The following is a 16510-nucleotide window of genomic DNA, read 5'->3' on the forward strand; positions in this document are numbered from 1 at the left end:
CCATGAAATTACCATCACTGTACCATACTATTGTCAATGCAATTTTTGTATGTTGTATATCACTATGGTAAATAGTCAGTATACAGTGAACCGCCACAGTTTTTAATAGTAACACTATGGCTTTGTAGTCAATACCAAAACCATCATGCTACTTTTTTAAGTACCTTGGAGGGACTGTGTACATATCCACGCCGATAACAACATTAGTACTACCAAAGTACCATCACAATATTTTGTAAGGGCTTTGAATTTTATTACATATTTACAAAATGTTAAATATTCTACATTGTAGTAGTTATAATGAATACAGGCCCCAACAAACACTGGCACCGTTGTTGTCTTGGAATCCTAAGCTAGAGAGACAATAACAGAGATAAAGGAGGTCTATTCATTCTCACAAATGAGGGAAGACTGACAGAATCTGGGATGCACCTGACATGAGCCTGACGAACTGTAAGATAAAGTAGATTGGTGCCTGTGAGGAGCCTACTGCATTGGTAACTTATCTTCGTAAAGACAAGTAAATTGCCTCTCTACACAGCATCATCATGTCTAGTAACGGCACCTCCAAATGAGCCACATCCTAGAGAGGACAGTATGTTATTAAAAGTGAAGAAATATGTGCCCACGACTTCTCAAATAATCTTTCTGCAAGGCTAATATAAGACCACACATAAATCACTTTTGCACATCTTCCTCTAAATTCAAGAAATAGTCTTGTCACATACGGGAATAAAATACAAATTACAAAGGCTGTCAATCAGTTAAAATAATCAAATCGTGATTCAGGTCTCAAACTGCACATTTATTTTACTGAATGCTTCATATATGAAATGCACAGGTAAAATGCACTGAACAGTGGTTTGTGGCTGCAGCTCTTTGATTAGAGTTGGAAGGTTGTTGTACCATATCTGTTAAATAAATGCATGAAATGCATAGTCTGGGTCCTGAGGATTCTGAATATAATTAATGTTCTACATAAACTGGAATTAATCAAATCACTTGGATCACACAGATAAACTTTAGCACCCTTACAAAATACATGCATGTACAATTGCCATAGATCTCAAGGGTTAAAGTTAAAGTCGTGGTTAAAAATTCTGTCATTCCAAAGCCGTAAGACCTTTGTTCCATCTCTAGTATACAAATTATGATATTTTTGAACCTGCATAGACAGCAATGCGACTCTCATGTTCAAAGCCCAAAAAGGTAAATGAGGTTATTGTTAAAATAGTAATTTTATGAAGGCACAAGAAGACTTTTCCTTAATCACCACACACAAATGCGTGGTACTCTCTTGAACTTGCATCGAATTAAAAGTGAGATGGAAGAGAAAAAAATAGTTGAATAAAGTTATTTTTGTTTTCTTTGCACACAAAAAGTGTTCTCATAGCATCATAAAATTATGGATTAACCACTGATGTCACATGGACTCATTTAATAGTCCTTACTACCTTTCTAGACCTTGAACGTCTGTTGCATTGCTGTCTATGCAGAGAGCTCTCGGATTAAAAAAAAATATCCTAATTTGTGTTCTGAAAGTCTTACGGCTTTAGAAAGACATGAGGGCGAGCAATTAATGACATAATTTTAACTATCGTTTAATTCAACTGATGCTAGATTTTGCAGACACCCATAACTTGAGTTTAAAGACCAAATTCTAATTGGCTTAATTAAAATAAGTCTATTTTTGTGAAGACAAGTAAACTGCCTCTCTACACAGCATCATCATGTCTAGCAATGGATTTCCAAATGAGCCACATCCTAGAGAGGACAGTATGTTATGCTGAACCAATTCTGATTGGCTTGTTTTAAATAAGCCAATCATTTTAAAAACAATATCCTGAATACAGCAAAAAAAAGAAACTATTTCTACTACCAGTGATATTTAAAAAAACTAATACGGTTACATTTAGTGCTGATGCATAGGCAAATCAACCCTTGTATTCAGCACTCAAATACAAGTCTTTGTCTCACTTTAAACTGCATTTAAATTTCACTTCAAGGATCACAAACCCTGCCAGAAGCATGTGCGCTGAGTGGCTGCGGATTTATGCACGTCTTGTCATAAATCTATTATCCCCCTTTATCCATTATTCCTATAGTAACGTTTAACTAAGTTACGCCTGATAAAATTTCCATAAGTGAAGGTGAGATGACAGCAGCTCACCTTGCGTTTGCGGGGGATGGGTTCATCAAACAGCAAGCTGTTCCCATCATGCTCATCGATGTTGTCATCTGGCAGGCCGCTGAGGCTGGGCATCCGAAAGGGTTTGAAACTGTCAGCGGACAGGGGTGGGGACGGCGTGGATGGGTTGGACTGGTCACTGGGCGCACTCCAACTCCAATATCCACTGCTGCTGTAGCTGGATGGAGTAAAGCCCCCGTCCTTCCACGAGCCGTTCAGACCCTCTGTATAGAGAGACACGGTGAAGACATAAAGGCACATTAAGTGCAGTAATTACCATCATCCCGACATATATACTGCTTTATAATACACTAAACTTTCAATTAAATGTAATGAGGAGTGAAAAGACATAAACGTCATGTTAGTTTATGAAACTCTCAGTGTGCAGTGGTGCTGTAACACACTGTAATAACAGAAAGTTAAAGTCCTAATTATATTACATTAAAGCCACAATTATAATTCTTCATTAAAGCTCTTAAAGTTATAACACATCCTCATCAAGGTCTTAAAGGGGCCACATGATGTACAACATGACTTACAACATACTTTTTCTTGTTTCCCTTTTTTGTTTCTTTGTGTGATTTGTATTTTAGCTCATTGTGGGTCTTGAATGATTTTTGCTGTGAAAATGTACTCCTATAGTACTGTTAGGTTAAAATAAAAATAAATTTGTACCCACACTTGTATATCATATGCAAAGCTGTTAGCAAATTATAACAGAGCCCATTTATATATAAAGGTCTACATTTTTATGGCACATCTACACAAAATACCATTTTCATGGACTGAGTGTAAAGCGTAATAGCAAGCAAAATCATAAATAGAAGTCCTAGAAGGTATAGTGTTAAAAACTGTGGGAGGTCAGATAGAGAATATAAATGGCCATTAAAAGTAAATTATGACTGTTTTGGTGCAAGATATCTTTACTTAACATTTAAAAGTACTTCAGGGAAAACAGTGCTACAGAAGTGTAGAATATGGCCCCTTTAAGTTATTAGTAGATGACAGCTTTAAGACAAGACTGCAAAAGTCAGTCTCATGACAGCTGAAGTAGTGCACCACTATGTCATGTGACAGTTTTTCTTGCAACCAGGACTGTAAAAACAGGAAATAGCTGAGTGTAGAGCAAGCCGTTTCTGCAGCTCAAAGCAGACAGTGTGAAAATTATTTCATGAGAGCTGTGATCACGTGGTTGTGATCTAAAATGACTTACCACTAACTTTTACAGGAGGGCTGCGCACCAGAGGACTAGTGGACAAGCTGGTCAACACCATGGCAGCCGTCACCTTATCCATGTCCACCTCCTCCTCTGACTTCCTGTAAAAGGAAAAAAAAAAACGATACTTAAAATAACCATGAAATCAAAAAAAAGAGATTTCTTATTTTTAGAATTTGTCCCATCTAACACCTGATGACTGTCACTGATCCAAACAAATTCTGATGGATAAAATTAAGTTAATAGAGAGACCATAGATTTTTGCAGATCAAAGATCTGAATTCTTTGCAAAGGATTATTAATCAAGTGACGTGATTTACAGATCAGATTATTGCTTTAAAACAACATGGCTGCATGTACAAAAAAAGTTTATTTGAATATTTGGGTAGGAAATAGGATAGTGAGCTAATCAGCTGTCTGTCTGCTAAGTTAGCGTAAAAAAAACCTTCACAATTTGTAGATTTACGTCTACACCATTATACATAATTAAAAAGACACATTTCTAATCGCTCACTAAATAGAGTATGCATTAGAAGTTCTTTCAACCACTGAAATCAAATGACAGCTGTTGGGGCCCTTGAGATGAGCACACATTTTTATGTTAACTCTCCTCAGGTATTATAGACTTCCTTGATTCAGGCTATTACAAACATGTTGCTCTGAGCTTCCATGCCAGCTGCTTCATTCATTGTTGTGGGATCTCCAAAGCTGCCCCGCACAGCGTTCCTATGATGGACAGAACAGGAACATCTGTCCTCACAGATGACTCTCATCACTCACAGATGAAGTGTACATGTCTCTTTACGATAACATGATGGCATATGATGATATCTCAAAGCAACCTGTTTCCACAATGGGAACGGAGTGGCTGATCTTACAGCATTTACAGTTTTGTAAACAACAAAAGAAGGCTGCGTGATAGACACGTCAGTGTTTTTAGATAGCAAAGGACATCTGTAAAATCTCAAACAGGTATTTCATGCCTGTGATTGAAAGATGGACGATGAATGCGTTGACGTGTGGAAGGAGTAATAAATCTTCTCACCTGTCAGAGCTTTCTCTCTTGGGAGAACCTGAGCCGCCCTGCCAAAGGCGCAGCATGAAATCTCATAAGCGAGAGAGACGGAGAAAGCGAGAGACCTCTGGCTGACAGAGAAGCCCAGGACCTCCATTAGAGATAGGCCTAATTTATGTTTCTCATGCGGCGAGAATGATGTCATTACGGCTTTCGGATAAATCACGGTAGGCTGCCATTCTTTTCCGATGCCGCTTTTCCCAAGACCCTACTATTATAAGAACTTCCTGGTCACCTTGGGAGAGCACGTTGGGCTTGATGGAGCTTTCCAGATAATGCCACGCTGGTGCTCCTGGACACCGGCTAATTAAGAGCTGTAATATCTCTCATCCAATGGAATATTGTACATTTCATGAAACGCATTAGATCCTGTGTAATTAACAAGTAATATATTGCCACCACTCTTGAACAAAAAGGATCTCCGAAGTCCCAAATCACATGAGTCATTAGTGTCCTTATCAAGCCACGGGAGTGAAGCTGGGTGCACATTTATGAAAGGTAATTAAACGAGGAGGTACGCGATACATTCAGCTGCAAAACTTGAATTTGACAGGAGACAAAGTGGTGTCTTTAGTTGTACATTCCTCATTTACCCACTATGAACTGTTCTACATAGACTCATGAGGGAAGCTTCATATAGTGATTCAAAAATAATATTTTTGATAAAATAGCAAATGCATTGTGACTTAAGATGAGTTAGAATGATCATGCGGTCATCCATCAACTAATTAGTAGATTGGTGACCAGAGGGAGAGGACCCCTTAAGAGGCTACAAGGGGGTGCTTGGTGGTACAGCCAAAAACACTACATAATGCATCTTTACATATTTATATTTTGACCCATATAATGTATTTTTGGCTATTACTACAAATTAACCCCAAGACTGTGCTCCAGGGGCACAAATATGATTTGAAAGGGTAATATATTTATATTTAATAATTGGAAGGAAAAAGGATAACTTTGAAAGCAATTTTAAATTATAGTCTAATTTAGTCTAGTTTAATATTAATATATAGTATGTTTAATATTATTAAACAGTTTAGTAAAAAAAAGCCTTAGTACAGTGACTATAATAAAGTGAATTTCTTTTTTTTTAATATTAATTTTGCAGCATGACTTATGTGAACGCCCTTAAGAAATATGTCTGATCAGTCCGTGGTGGTCATGACCATTAACCAGCCTAATTATACGAGGCTACTGACTAGACGATTATGAAAAGATGCAATTTTGCACATCTCTAATCATGGCCTCTTCCCATCATCCCTGGAATATCTCCAGTTATGAAGCTGGAAAAACACATTATGGGAGTTACTGTTCTCAAATAGGGAAGAACAGACAAACAGATGCTCTGCTGTGAACCAAGCCAGTGCTGCATCTCATTTGCTGTTGGCTCACTCTCATCTCTCATCTCGCTTGACGTCTTTTGGTTTTCTCAATGGGAGTGGGACAATATAATCATGCTCTTTTTGCTCATTTCCAATCAGACAGGTATAAATTAATGGCCATGTTACAGAGATGAGCTTGGGTATGAATTAACAAGATCTAAGAGACGTTAATGCCCAGTAATTCTTCGCGTGACCACCCTCATTTGCAGGAAGCCAAACGGCAATGTTTTTTTTTTGGTCATGGGGTAAATGGGTAAGATGGCCGCCAGCCAGAAGGGGGAGGCAGTTCATAGACATCTGTTGTGATTCAACAGACAGATGTGCCAACTTTTTGTACACCGTCCAATCTCGCAAGACAAATGAGAGAGTGGGTGGCTATAGGAAGACTATCCTACGTACCTTCAGACATCTGGACCTTTGTGTTTAATGAGTCCATCGAGGAGGCGCCCACTTTCACAGAAAACTGAAAAGATGTTTCCAGTTTCAAAAGGAACAGAGGTTTAGGCGGGTATAATGGAAACTGATTGGATTACAGTCTTTTATTAGTTTAATGTGGGCTCATTCTGACCTTGCAACAGTGGCACAAGAACCATTCTTGGAAAAAGAACAGTGTCACTTTAAACTTACCAAAACGATCGAAAACAATTTGCACTCGATTCAGATTTCAGAGAGCATTTCAACGTCAGTAAACACTGATAACTCTGAAATAACACAGGGGAAGTCAGGGGAATTCCCCGAAAAACCCAAGCACACAGCTCCTCCCCTGCAGCCCTCCCCTTCCCGTTCGGTTTTGAACGAGAGCAGGAGGGAGCGGAGAGATGCCTTTGAAGTTGGCTTGAGCTGGGCCGTCCATCGTTTATTACAGCCACTAGTGTATGACGCTCATTTCCTTCTGAATAACGGGCAATAAATCAGACCCCTCAAGCCCCCCGGCGTGAGCTCCTGCGTTCTGTTATCACTGCCATCCACATAAAAATCTGCATGCGACACCGGACAAATATGCATGAGAGACGTCGAGCCATTATAAACGTTAACCTGCTGTAAACATGTTGCATTGTGACTGCGACCTCTGACTGTCAGATACTAATCGGATGCAGTCACAGACCGAGCCCTCTGCGTTTATCTATGGCCTTGTGCAGATCCAATCAGCATCGCATACCGTTAAAAGATAAAATAGCGGCAGCATATATGGGCTGCTTTCTTTCAATTTCCTGTGTAATATCATTACAGTGCAGGGCTGGATGGTTTGATGGTGTGTATATATATATATATATATATATATATATATATATATATATATATATATATATATATATATATATATATATATATATATATATATATATATATTGATGGTACAAATGTGATGTGTACAATTTATACTTGCGCCGTGATTTAAAAAAATACACCAAGCAGAAAACTGCAGCTTGCAAACTGTGTTGCTGATGGCACCCAATGTAGACAGCTTCATTGACTATAATAGTGCGATTTAGGTTTTGTTCATGGTTACTGAGCAATGATGCAACTGGGTGTATCAAAATAGAAGAACTGATGTGTGTGTGGCCACATAGTCACAAGTACATATATTAGCTATTTTCCTAACATTTAAAACAGATTTGTAATGCATTACTGCCTCCTTTTCACTTGTGTTATGTAATGCGAAGCTGTTTTTATACTACTGTGTTGAAAATAATCTTAGAGTTTGGCCTGCATTTATTAAAAAAGTATTTATATTTATATTTTTGTGATGCAAAATTGAATTTTCAGAATCATTACATGATACATGATATCTTTCTAAAACAGTTCTGATTATTATCAATGTGGAAAACAGTGCTGCTTAATGTTGTTTTTGAACATAAAGATCAAAAGTACAGTACTTATTTTATACATAGCATTTTTTGTAGGCCTTCAGTCTCAGCTTTGACCAATCTAATGTCAATCTGCATAACCTCCACGAGTAACTGTGCTTCTAAAGGAGGAAAACTCATTTTAATTGATTATTTCAAAAGATATTAAGTAAACGAAGCAAAGTGAATATCACATTGGAAATGGCACTTTCATGCATTTTTGTGTGCTAATGTATCAAGAGGACAGCAAGGGTGCAGTATATTGATCAAAAGTGACAGCAAAAGTTATTTTTATTACACAAAAAAATAATAGATTTCTGTATATAAACAGCAAATAACAACAGACAGTCTCTTCCTGTCAAAGTTAACAGCTTTTGGCAAGAATAGGCAGCAAATGGGAACTAACAGTATTCTTATAGTTAAAAGTTAGACTATACATCAATGGTCGCAAGAAAAATGTTCATCATACTAAAAAAACAAAAAGGTTCTTTTAAGAACTGTTGGTTCTTCTATGGTACTGCCGTGAAATCCTGCTTTTGGAACCTTTACACAAGACTCTATCAATCCTATAATCTTCAGAAAACCTCTCGAGTCTGCTTCGCCCAGAGGACCGTTCCAGGACCATTTCCAGTTTTGATAATAATCGCATCTACTGCACACTCTACCATTCAACTCTTCTGGAAATCTCTCTCTCATTGGAAGGAGAACTTGCAAAACGCTCCGGAGCGAGAGACATTAACCTTGGCAACCTGAGACAGATACACACACACATTATCTCTTTTTAATTTGATTAAAGCAAAGATTAATCCATTCATCATCTATTACTTTGTATCATTACAGGTCAAGCGTGCCGTCGAGGCAGAGGGGCACAAACACTCGCACGGTCTTTGTTCTCGATGCCACGCTGGTTTCATCTCGCCCCCTCCGCCTCGGCTCTCCTTACCCTGCAGGCTGAGCGCTCGCGCGGGATACGCTGAATGTGTGGGCTGCGCCGGGCTCAGGGGCCCGAGGGGGGTACTGTCGGTCAACACGGGGATGCTCGAGGCGCTCCAGAAATCACAGTGGCTGGCATCGGACCAAAGCCAGCCTCCTCTTACCTCACACACACGGTCTAGCTCCCTGTAGTATGGATAAACATTGTGCCTGTGAAGCCTGGCCCGCGGCCAGAAGCAAAGCTCGAGTTGTACAATGATTTCCCTTAATACTGGACAGCCTTGTTTACTTGCTAATCTGCAAACAGACAAAATACAGCACAGCGTTTTGGCTACACTGGCCACTCGAATGCCATTTATAGCCTCCCCTGCCCCCACCTCGCACGCTTGGGTCGGGTTTTTACAGTTCCCTGCCGTGTTCACGAGCGTTCCTCGATGTGAGGAAGGGTAAAAACGCTCACAAAGAGAGAGATATCCACATTCCTTCTAAACATGGGCTGAGGTACTTCGGGTCAGCATCGACCTCACCAGTAGGACCAGATCACGTTTGTCAAAGGAAAGAGAAAAGAAGGCTTTATCTGACTCAGTTACACAGCGCCACTGTGAAAGAGCCCACATGAGAGAAAGAATAGGAGAAAAATCCCAGTCATTTATGCTGCCAGATAAAAATATGACAAGTATGCTTGATATGCCAAGCTTCTTACAAGCATGTCAAAGAAAAATGCCAGACTGCAGCTGCAGGTGAACATAATTCATATCCATATATTATTGCACAGAGGTTGAAGGGTTAGGCATGTTTTATTTTTATATTTTACATTTACATTTTATTATTCTTAATACTGAATTTTAAATAATTAAAATCCCTGTAAGTAATAATTACAAATAAAAAACTAATTTTGTTCTAAATAAAAAAAAAAAAGTAATTTAAACAATGGGCAAAACATATGCTATTATGCTATTTTATTAAAGAAATAAACAATTTATAAAAAATGAATAATGAAAAATTATAAAAATGATAAAAAAACAAAATTTTATTATAAATATTAGAATACTTAATAATCAAATTCATAATGATAATAAATTCATTTTCATACATAATTTCAAAATAACCAAAAACTATTAAAACATTTACAATTATTGTTTTATAATAATTATTAGAATATTATCAAATAATAATTGTCATCATCATAAAAATATTTGCTATTATGTGTTTAAAAATACTAAATAGAATTTTTTAATTGGAAAATATATAATAAAGCAAAACCTGAGCAAAATGCATTAACAGTGCACATAAGCTTTGCTTACTTCAGAGATGTTCATGAAATTAGAATAAAAATGATGATTGGGAGATCATGTAATAATCATATCAAGCTTATCATTAATAACATTAAAGTCACTTAAATTCACTATTGAAGTATGGATCACAATATCACAAGTACTTTTTCTGTACTCTAGGTAAAGCAAAACTTAAAATGTTCCAAGTACCCCCAGGAAACTGTTTAGTTGTCCCAGGTTGAGAATCAGGAACGTATATTAACCTATATACTTCAAGCCTCAAACATAATCCCATCTCAGGAGAAATGAATGTGAAATATGGTCGTGTGCATCTATGAGACGTGGCATCAGCGCCCTACTTTTCAGTCCACATCCCACAGTATAGTTCACACAAAGATATGACCCACAAAAGCAACCGGCAAAAGACCCACCGTAGACTTTGCGTCACCTCCCCCAGCTGAGAGGCGCCATGACGGAGTACCTGAGCTGCATTCACAAAGCCAGCGCTGGGATGTTTAAGAGCCGCGTCGTGTGGCAGGCATAGCAACTGCTTTGATGGACTCAGAGAATTGATGTTTCTGTCTGACCTAATGAGCGATGGGAATACAGAGCTTGTTGCTGCTGCAAGCAATTCATTTAGCCGCCCCTTTTGTCAGGAAAAAAGCGAGGTGATAGTGAAAAGAGGCGGCATCCACATGGAGAAAAAAAAAAAAAAAAAAAGAAGTCTTTATAAAGTCTACAGCGGGAACAATGACTGCTGATCACACTAGGTGTTGTTCTATTCCCTGAATACCGAGCTCACATCAATGCCTGTGTGTTTCTGCTGGCTACCGGCCAGATTCAGACGTTGTCTTCAAGTCACGTCGGAATGGTCATATTTATGAGATGGGCCGCTGCAATGTCGTATTAACCATCTGGAACCTCAGGGTTTTTTTTTTAAAGGGATAGTTTAACAAAAATTAAAATTATGCCATCATTTTCTCACCTTCATGTCATGTTTTCACTTGTTCAATGAAAGTCAAAGGGGTTCAGTGCTGTTTTAAATAGCTGAAACATTCTTCAAAATACCTGTCTTTGTTCTTCAAGAAAGAAAAGTCAAAGAGGTTTGAGATGGCGAGTAAACGATGACAAGTTTTTTGGGTTGAGGGGTTCGAAAATCATGATGATAAGTAATTGCTATTTATTATAAGAAGCACCCTTTCACAATACATATGGTATCATTTCAAACATATTTACTAAATAAAAAAAAACATGCCTTAGTTTCTCCAGTAATCAAGACATAATGATATAATAAGCCATAACAGCTGTGAGGTCCAAACTCACTAAACAGTTACACCACTTTAGTGCAAATTCTGTTGATTTTCCACCAAGATAATCTAATCTAGCTGGCTAAAATAAGAACAGGTTTTTTTAGACAATTACTTTGTTGCTTTTTTTGTTGGAAGCACCAGTAAGAATGTGTTGAAAGCCACAAACCTTTCATTTCCTGCACTGCTCAAGATTGTTTATGAATATGAAGTGGCATTATAACCATTTATGAAGAAAAACATAACATTCAAAGAAAAAACAATTACTTTTTTTCCAATAATTCAAAAATTTGAAAGTTTGAAATGCAGTAAAAAAAATTTAATATTGTGAAGCAAAGCTGAATTTTTAGCATCAGCTAAAACATGGATTCAGTATCACAATTAGTAGTAGTATTAATAAAAATTATGTGCTGTTTAATATTCCTGCCAAACATGTATTTAACACATCCTTGCTTGATAAAAGTAAGCATTTTCTAAGAAAAGAGAGAAAAGACTTACTGACCATAAACTTTTAAATGGAACTGCAGCTAAACATTTGTGTGTATGTGTCGGGGCCACTGAAAATGTTTTTAAAACCTTACTACAACAGATACTAAATATGAAATATAGCAATATAGAAGCTGCCTAAACTCCACGGTGCTCATTAAACAAACATCTAAACTTCCCTGGAGGAAGGCAGCAGTCTTTGGAAACAATAGTGCTACGCACAAAGCCGAGGTCAATAGTACAAATGTCACAATAGAAATTCACTGACAATGTGATTATTATTGAGTGCAAGCCCACAAAGCACCTGTGCTTCATCTCCTGAGAGGCATACCTTGTTCCTTCCACATTATAGACTTAAAACAACAGATTCAATGCCGGCTGCTTGCAAAACTTTGATTAACGGTTAATAATATACGTTTTAAGTCACAGTGCCCCTATCTTTTGCAGATCTCTATGCCCACCATCCCTCACGCCGGCACGTGACCCCGTCCATCCCCCCGCCAGCGTCACCCGTGTTCCCTGGGGAGCCATCACCACGACAGAGACGCTCCCAATTACACAGTGTGGGGGTACTGGAGTGCCTCATAAAACTCCATACTTCACAAGATGGGGTTGATGGGTAAGAGTGCATGTGTGCGTGCGCGGGGTGAGGTGGGGGTAGTCGTTTTCCCCCCCGAACATCATGTCCTAACTGCCTCAGGCCAGGACAAAGACAGTGTCACTCGCGGGTGGGTTATGGACACTTATTAGGGGAGTTATAGTGGTTTCCACAGGTTTAATACCTTGCTGGACTACACACAAAGCTGCCTAAGGGGCGTAATAAAAATGGCAGGTGCGTAGTTAAGAGTGAAACGTTGACTGGTTAGAAGCTCAAAGGAACACACCTCTTCCATTAATATGTGATTCGTTTACCAACATTATGCATAGAGAGGACAGAAACTCTCAGCCTTCTGCTGAAGAGCTTGTAGAAGAATACATGCTGTACAATAGAAACGCTGGCTTGACGTATATTAGGTCATGTGTGCCCAGGCAGCATCAATATTACTATTGCTTGTATTTACAGTAAGATTAGGAATTTGAACCTTTGGCAATAAGGATTAAACAGTGCTATTAGTATTGTTATGTGACTTAATTAATATTTCGAATTAGCTTTATATTTTAATTTTGAATTTTTATGCAGTTGTTATTTTATTTGTAAAATATTTTTATTTAGCTTTATTAATTTTTATTTCAGTTTTATTTCTGCTGTATTTTAAACATATTTGTAATTTTGTTAATTTTTTGTATTCAAATCAGTCATTTAGATTTCATTTAATCTCTTAATTAACCAAAATATATTTTTTTATATTTTTGTGCAGGTTCAGAATAATTATCTGCCTTGTGGAAGATAAAAATAAATAAATAAATAATAATAATAATAATAATAATAATAATAAAAAGTAACATATTTAGTTTTAAAGCTTACAAGAGTAAATCATGGCACCACAAACTTAATATGTACAATATAAAAACAGATATATTCATTTTGACATTGCATTTAATAATGTTAAAATATTAGTGTTTAACTTTGACTATTAGATGATGAAAAAAAAAAAAGTAATTAAAAAAAAAAAAAAAAAAAAAGTCTAATATGACCTAATATCTGAGATGGTGCCAAAATATTGTGTGTCCCTAAAAAGCATTCGGAAGACTGCGTAGAAAAACCCTGGCAACTTCTTTATTTACATTGACCAAATGTAAAAATCTGTTGCTCTGTATATTGCTTATATTTTGTTAATGTATACATGACAGTGGTATTGTGATTTAGTGCATAATTTAAACAGGTGCATCTCCAAAATGGTAAACAAGACTGTAACAGCATGTAAAGTAATTTCCCTTTGTTTTGGTGGTGGCATGTTGATTCTGTGCACGCACACTTGGCAAACAGCAGCAGATGCCCTGGTTAAGGTAGAGCCGGCGTCAGGCTACTGTTCCTTATGTAAATGTGAAAGCGAGAGGAGGTGTAGCTCAATGCCCTGCACAGCGGTGGACGAGCGGCTCTCTCACAGCAAAGAAAAACACAAGCCACGGAGACAAAGGGGGAGAGCAGGGAGCGAGAGAGCAAGAGTACAAACTGAGAGAGAAAGACAGCATCACAGTCTCAGCCACTCAGTACCTGAGAGTAAGGGAAGAACACAGGGAGGATGGGGACGGGGCTCTCATTGTTTCTGAGTGGCTGCTGTATTTATGACCGTCACGTAGCGCTCTAACCTCGCCGGGAATGGCAGCGAGCCTCTGAAAGGGGGGTTAAGTTAACCACTGGGGTCTCGAGAGGGCTTCAGCCTCATTTTATCTCCGGTGAAACGCATTAAGGCAGCTTTTTACGCCAGTGGGTTTTTTTCAAGTTAATATTCAGCTAAAATCTGAAAAAATACAAGAAAAACAAATGGTGAATAAAGGTGGCATTGAGGTCAATTTATTCTTTTAGCATTTATTTCACAGCTAAAGCACTTGAAAGAAATATTTCACCCAACCGGTTTTTTGAATGATATTCAATAACCAAATGCAATTGTTTTTAATATAATATAATATTGTAACATAGTACAATATAATATCATAATTTAATATACATCAGATTTTCTTGAACATGTAATTATTAAGTTCAGCACTGTTTTACATTTGAGTGGGAAGGTTCTATTCTTATAAAATATAATATAATAAAAACGTCCCACTCACTCCCTAAATTTAAATAGTGATGAACCTTATTGTAAAACTAACAGTAATGACATTTGTGAAAATCTGATATAGTTATTAAAAAAAATGTGTGTGTGTGATTAATAAATCCAGAGTAAGGCAATTCTGGACAGAAGGGTAGCAGCCCTAATGCATACAAGGACGAGACCGGGCAAACATACACTGACTCTTATGAACTTATAAAGGAGAGATAATGACATTAACTGACGAGACACACCTGAACATAACGAACTGATTAACAAGACAGAAACTAGGTCACACATGGCACATGAGGAATGAAAACACACACAAAGCGCTGTGACGGCACTGTACATTACATATTTTTATATTATGTATTTTAATTATATTTTGCTTATCACTAAAAAGCTACTATTTTTTGTTTCACATTGTAAAACAGGCTAGGTCAACATATTGAAGCTCAGTAATAGCTCAGCAAATTGAAATATATTATCATTATTATATTTTTAAAAAAATTAAATATCTAATAAAAATGTCTTAAAATGTATTTTATAAGGGCATTGTACAGTATACATAATATTAAATCTTTTAAGTGTATATTTTGCTAATAATTTCTGTAACGTATTTTATATATTACAGATAAATAAACTACTTAAAGCAGACTAGCAGATTTTAAAAATATGTTGTTCTATCCCTAATAGGCAGACAGCTGTGAAGCAAACAAGCAACAGGGTACGTATAAATAAAGACCGAATGAAAGCCAGAAAGAGTGCGAGAAGGGGGCTTTGGCCGAGTCATTTGTGCAGTGTTTCCTGTCACTATGTGCTGTGAGGTAGTGCCAAAAGCCGAACCCCTCGCTTTCACAGTTCCTCGGGTTACACCAGAGCCTTTAAAACACACACGAGTCCCCAAGCACAGAGAGGAGGAGCAGCCTGGCGGGTTTGGCGGGACCCATCGCCATCCTTCCAAACGGAGCAAAGTTGAGCGCCTGTAAGAGGAGCTCAGCCGCTCCCACAGATGCTGCAGAGCCGCGCTGCTGCCCCTCACGTGACCGCCTCATTGTTTACTGCAGCCACAGGCATTCACGGGAGACTGGGAACTCTTTGTAGGGAAGAAAAACACAACGTGGCCCACATGTCCTTTGAAGGGGGGGGGCTGAGGGGAGACTTTACCTGTTGTCACATCTACAAAGAGAGAGAAAAAAGGGCTCTGAGCTGTTCTGCTCACATGCTTCTCAGAGCATAAAATGTGAAGATCAGCAGCAGCAGCTCCTGAGAAGAGCTCAGAATCATAATACTTCACTCATATTGAAGTACTGCTTGCTGAGCGTTGTTTTAAGGCCTGGTACTTTGGCTGTGGATACTAAAACGTCTTTTTTTTTTTCTTTTTTTTTTTTTACTGAGATACCGATTTGTTACCCTGGCGGATTGAATGCTGCTTTGAATGTGCAACATTTGTGCACAAACTGCGAAGATCTCTTTACTATTGCAGTAATGAGGCTGTGCATGACAATTATGTCTTATGTGAACGTAAACAGATTAGGAAGCAAATCTATGCATTAGGTCTTGCTGTCTAAACACAGCTTAATTAAACCTGCAAATCAATCAACAATTTCTAGAAAAAATTGAAAAACACTTATTGTACGAAAACATGAAATGGTTTAATCCACTTAGAAACATAAATGAACATTTACAGTACAGTTGATAAGTCTGGGCCCAGTAAGATTTTTTACAACAAGGTGCTATTTGTTAACATTAGTTAATGTATTAACTAACATGAACAAAGAATGAACAATTAATTTATTACACTGTTTCTTAACTAACATTCAGAATTGAATGTTAGTTAATTGTTCATGTTAATTCATAGTGCTAATTAACTAATATCAACAAACACAATTATAAATAGCATTATAAATTAACATTAACTAAGATGATTTAATGCTGTAGAACTATTATTCAACCTTTAATGTTAACTAATGAACCTTATTGTAAAGTGTTACTGATTATAAAAAATACTTATCAAAATTGACAGTATTAAAGTCATTTGTTAAAAAAGACTGAATTTTAAGCATTTAATGTTCATACAAAAGTTCTAAATATACATTATTT

General features: G+C 37.4%; 1 protein-coding gene across 3 annotated transcripts in view; it reads right to left on the reverse strand.

Moving 5' to 3' along the window:
• The window catches only part of znf704 (zinc finger protein 704), a 46983-nt gene that overhangs the window by 14304 nt on the left and 16169 nt on the right, over positions 1–16510 (reverse strand). For all 3 annotated transcript variants that reach the window (XM_043218428.1, XM_043218427.1, XM_043218429.1), the window contains exons 3-4: positions 3402–3505; positions 2171–2412 (exon numbers count right to left, since the gene is read on the reverse strand). In XM_043218428.1, coding sequence (XP_043074363.1) covers positions 2171–2412; positions 3402–3505 — 346 coding nt within the window. The remainder of the gene's footprint in view (positions 1–2170; positions 2413–3401; positions 3506–16510) is intronic.

This window comes from Puntigrus tetrazona, chromosome 19 (genome assembly GCF_018831695.1).
Source record: "Puntigrus tetrazona isolate hp1 chromosome 19, ASM1883169v1, whole genome shotgun sequence".
Classification (NCBI taxonomy): domain Eukaryota; kingdom Metazoa; phylum Chordata; class Actinopteri; order Cypriniformes; family Cyprinidae; genus Puntigrus; species Puntigrus tetrazona.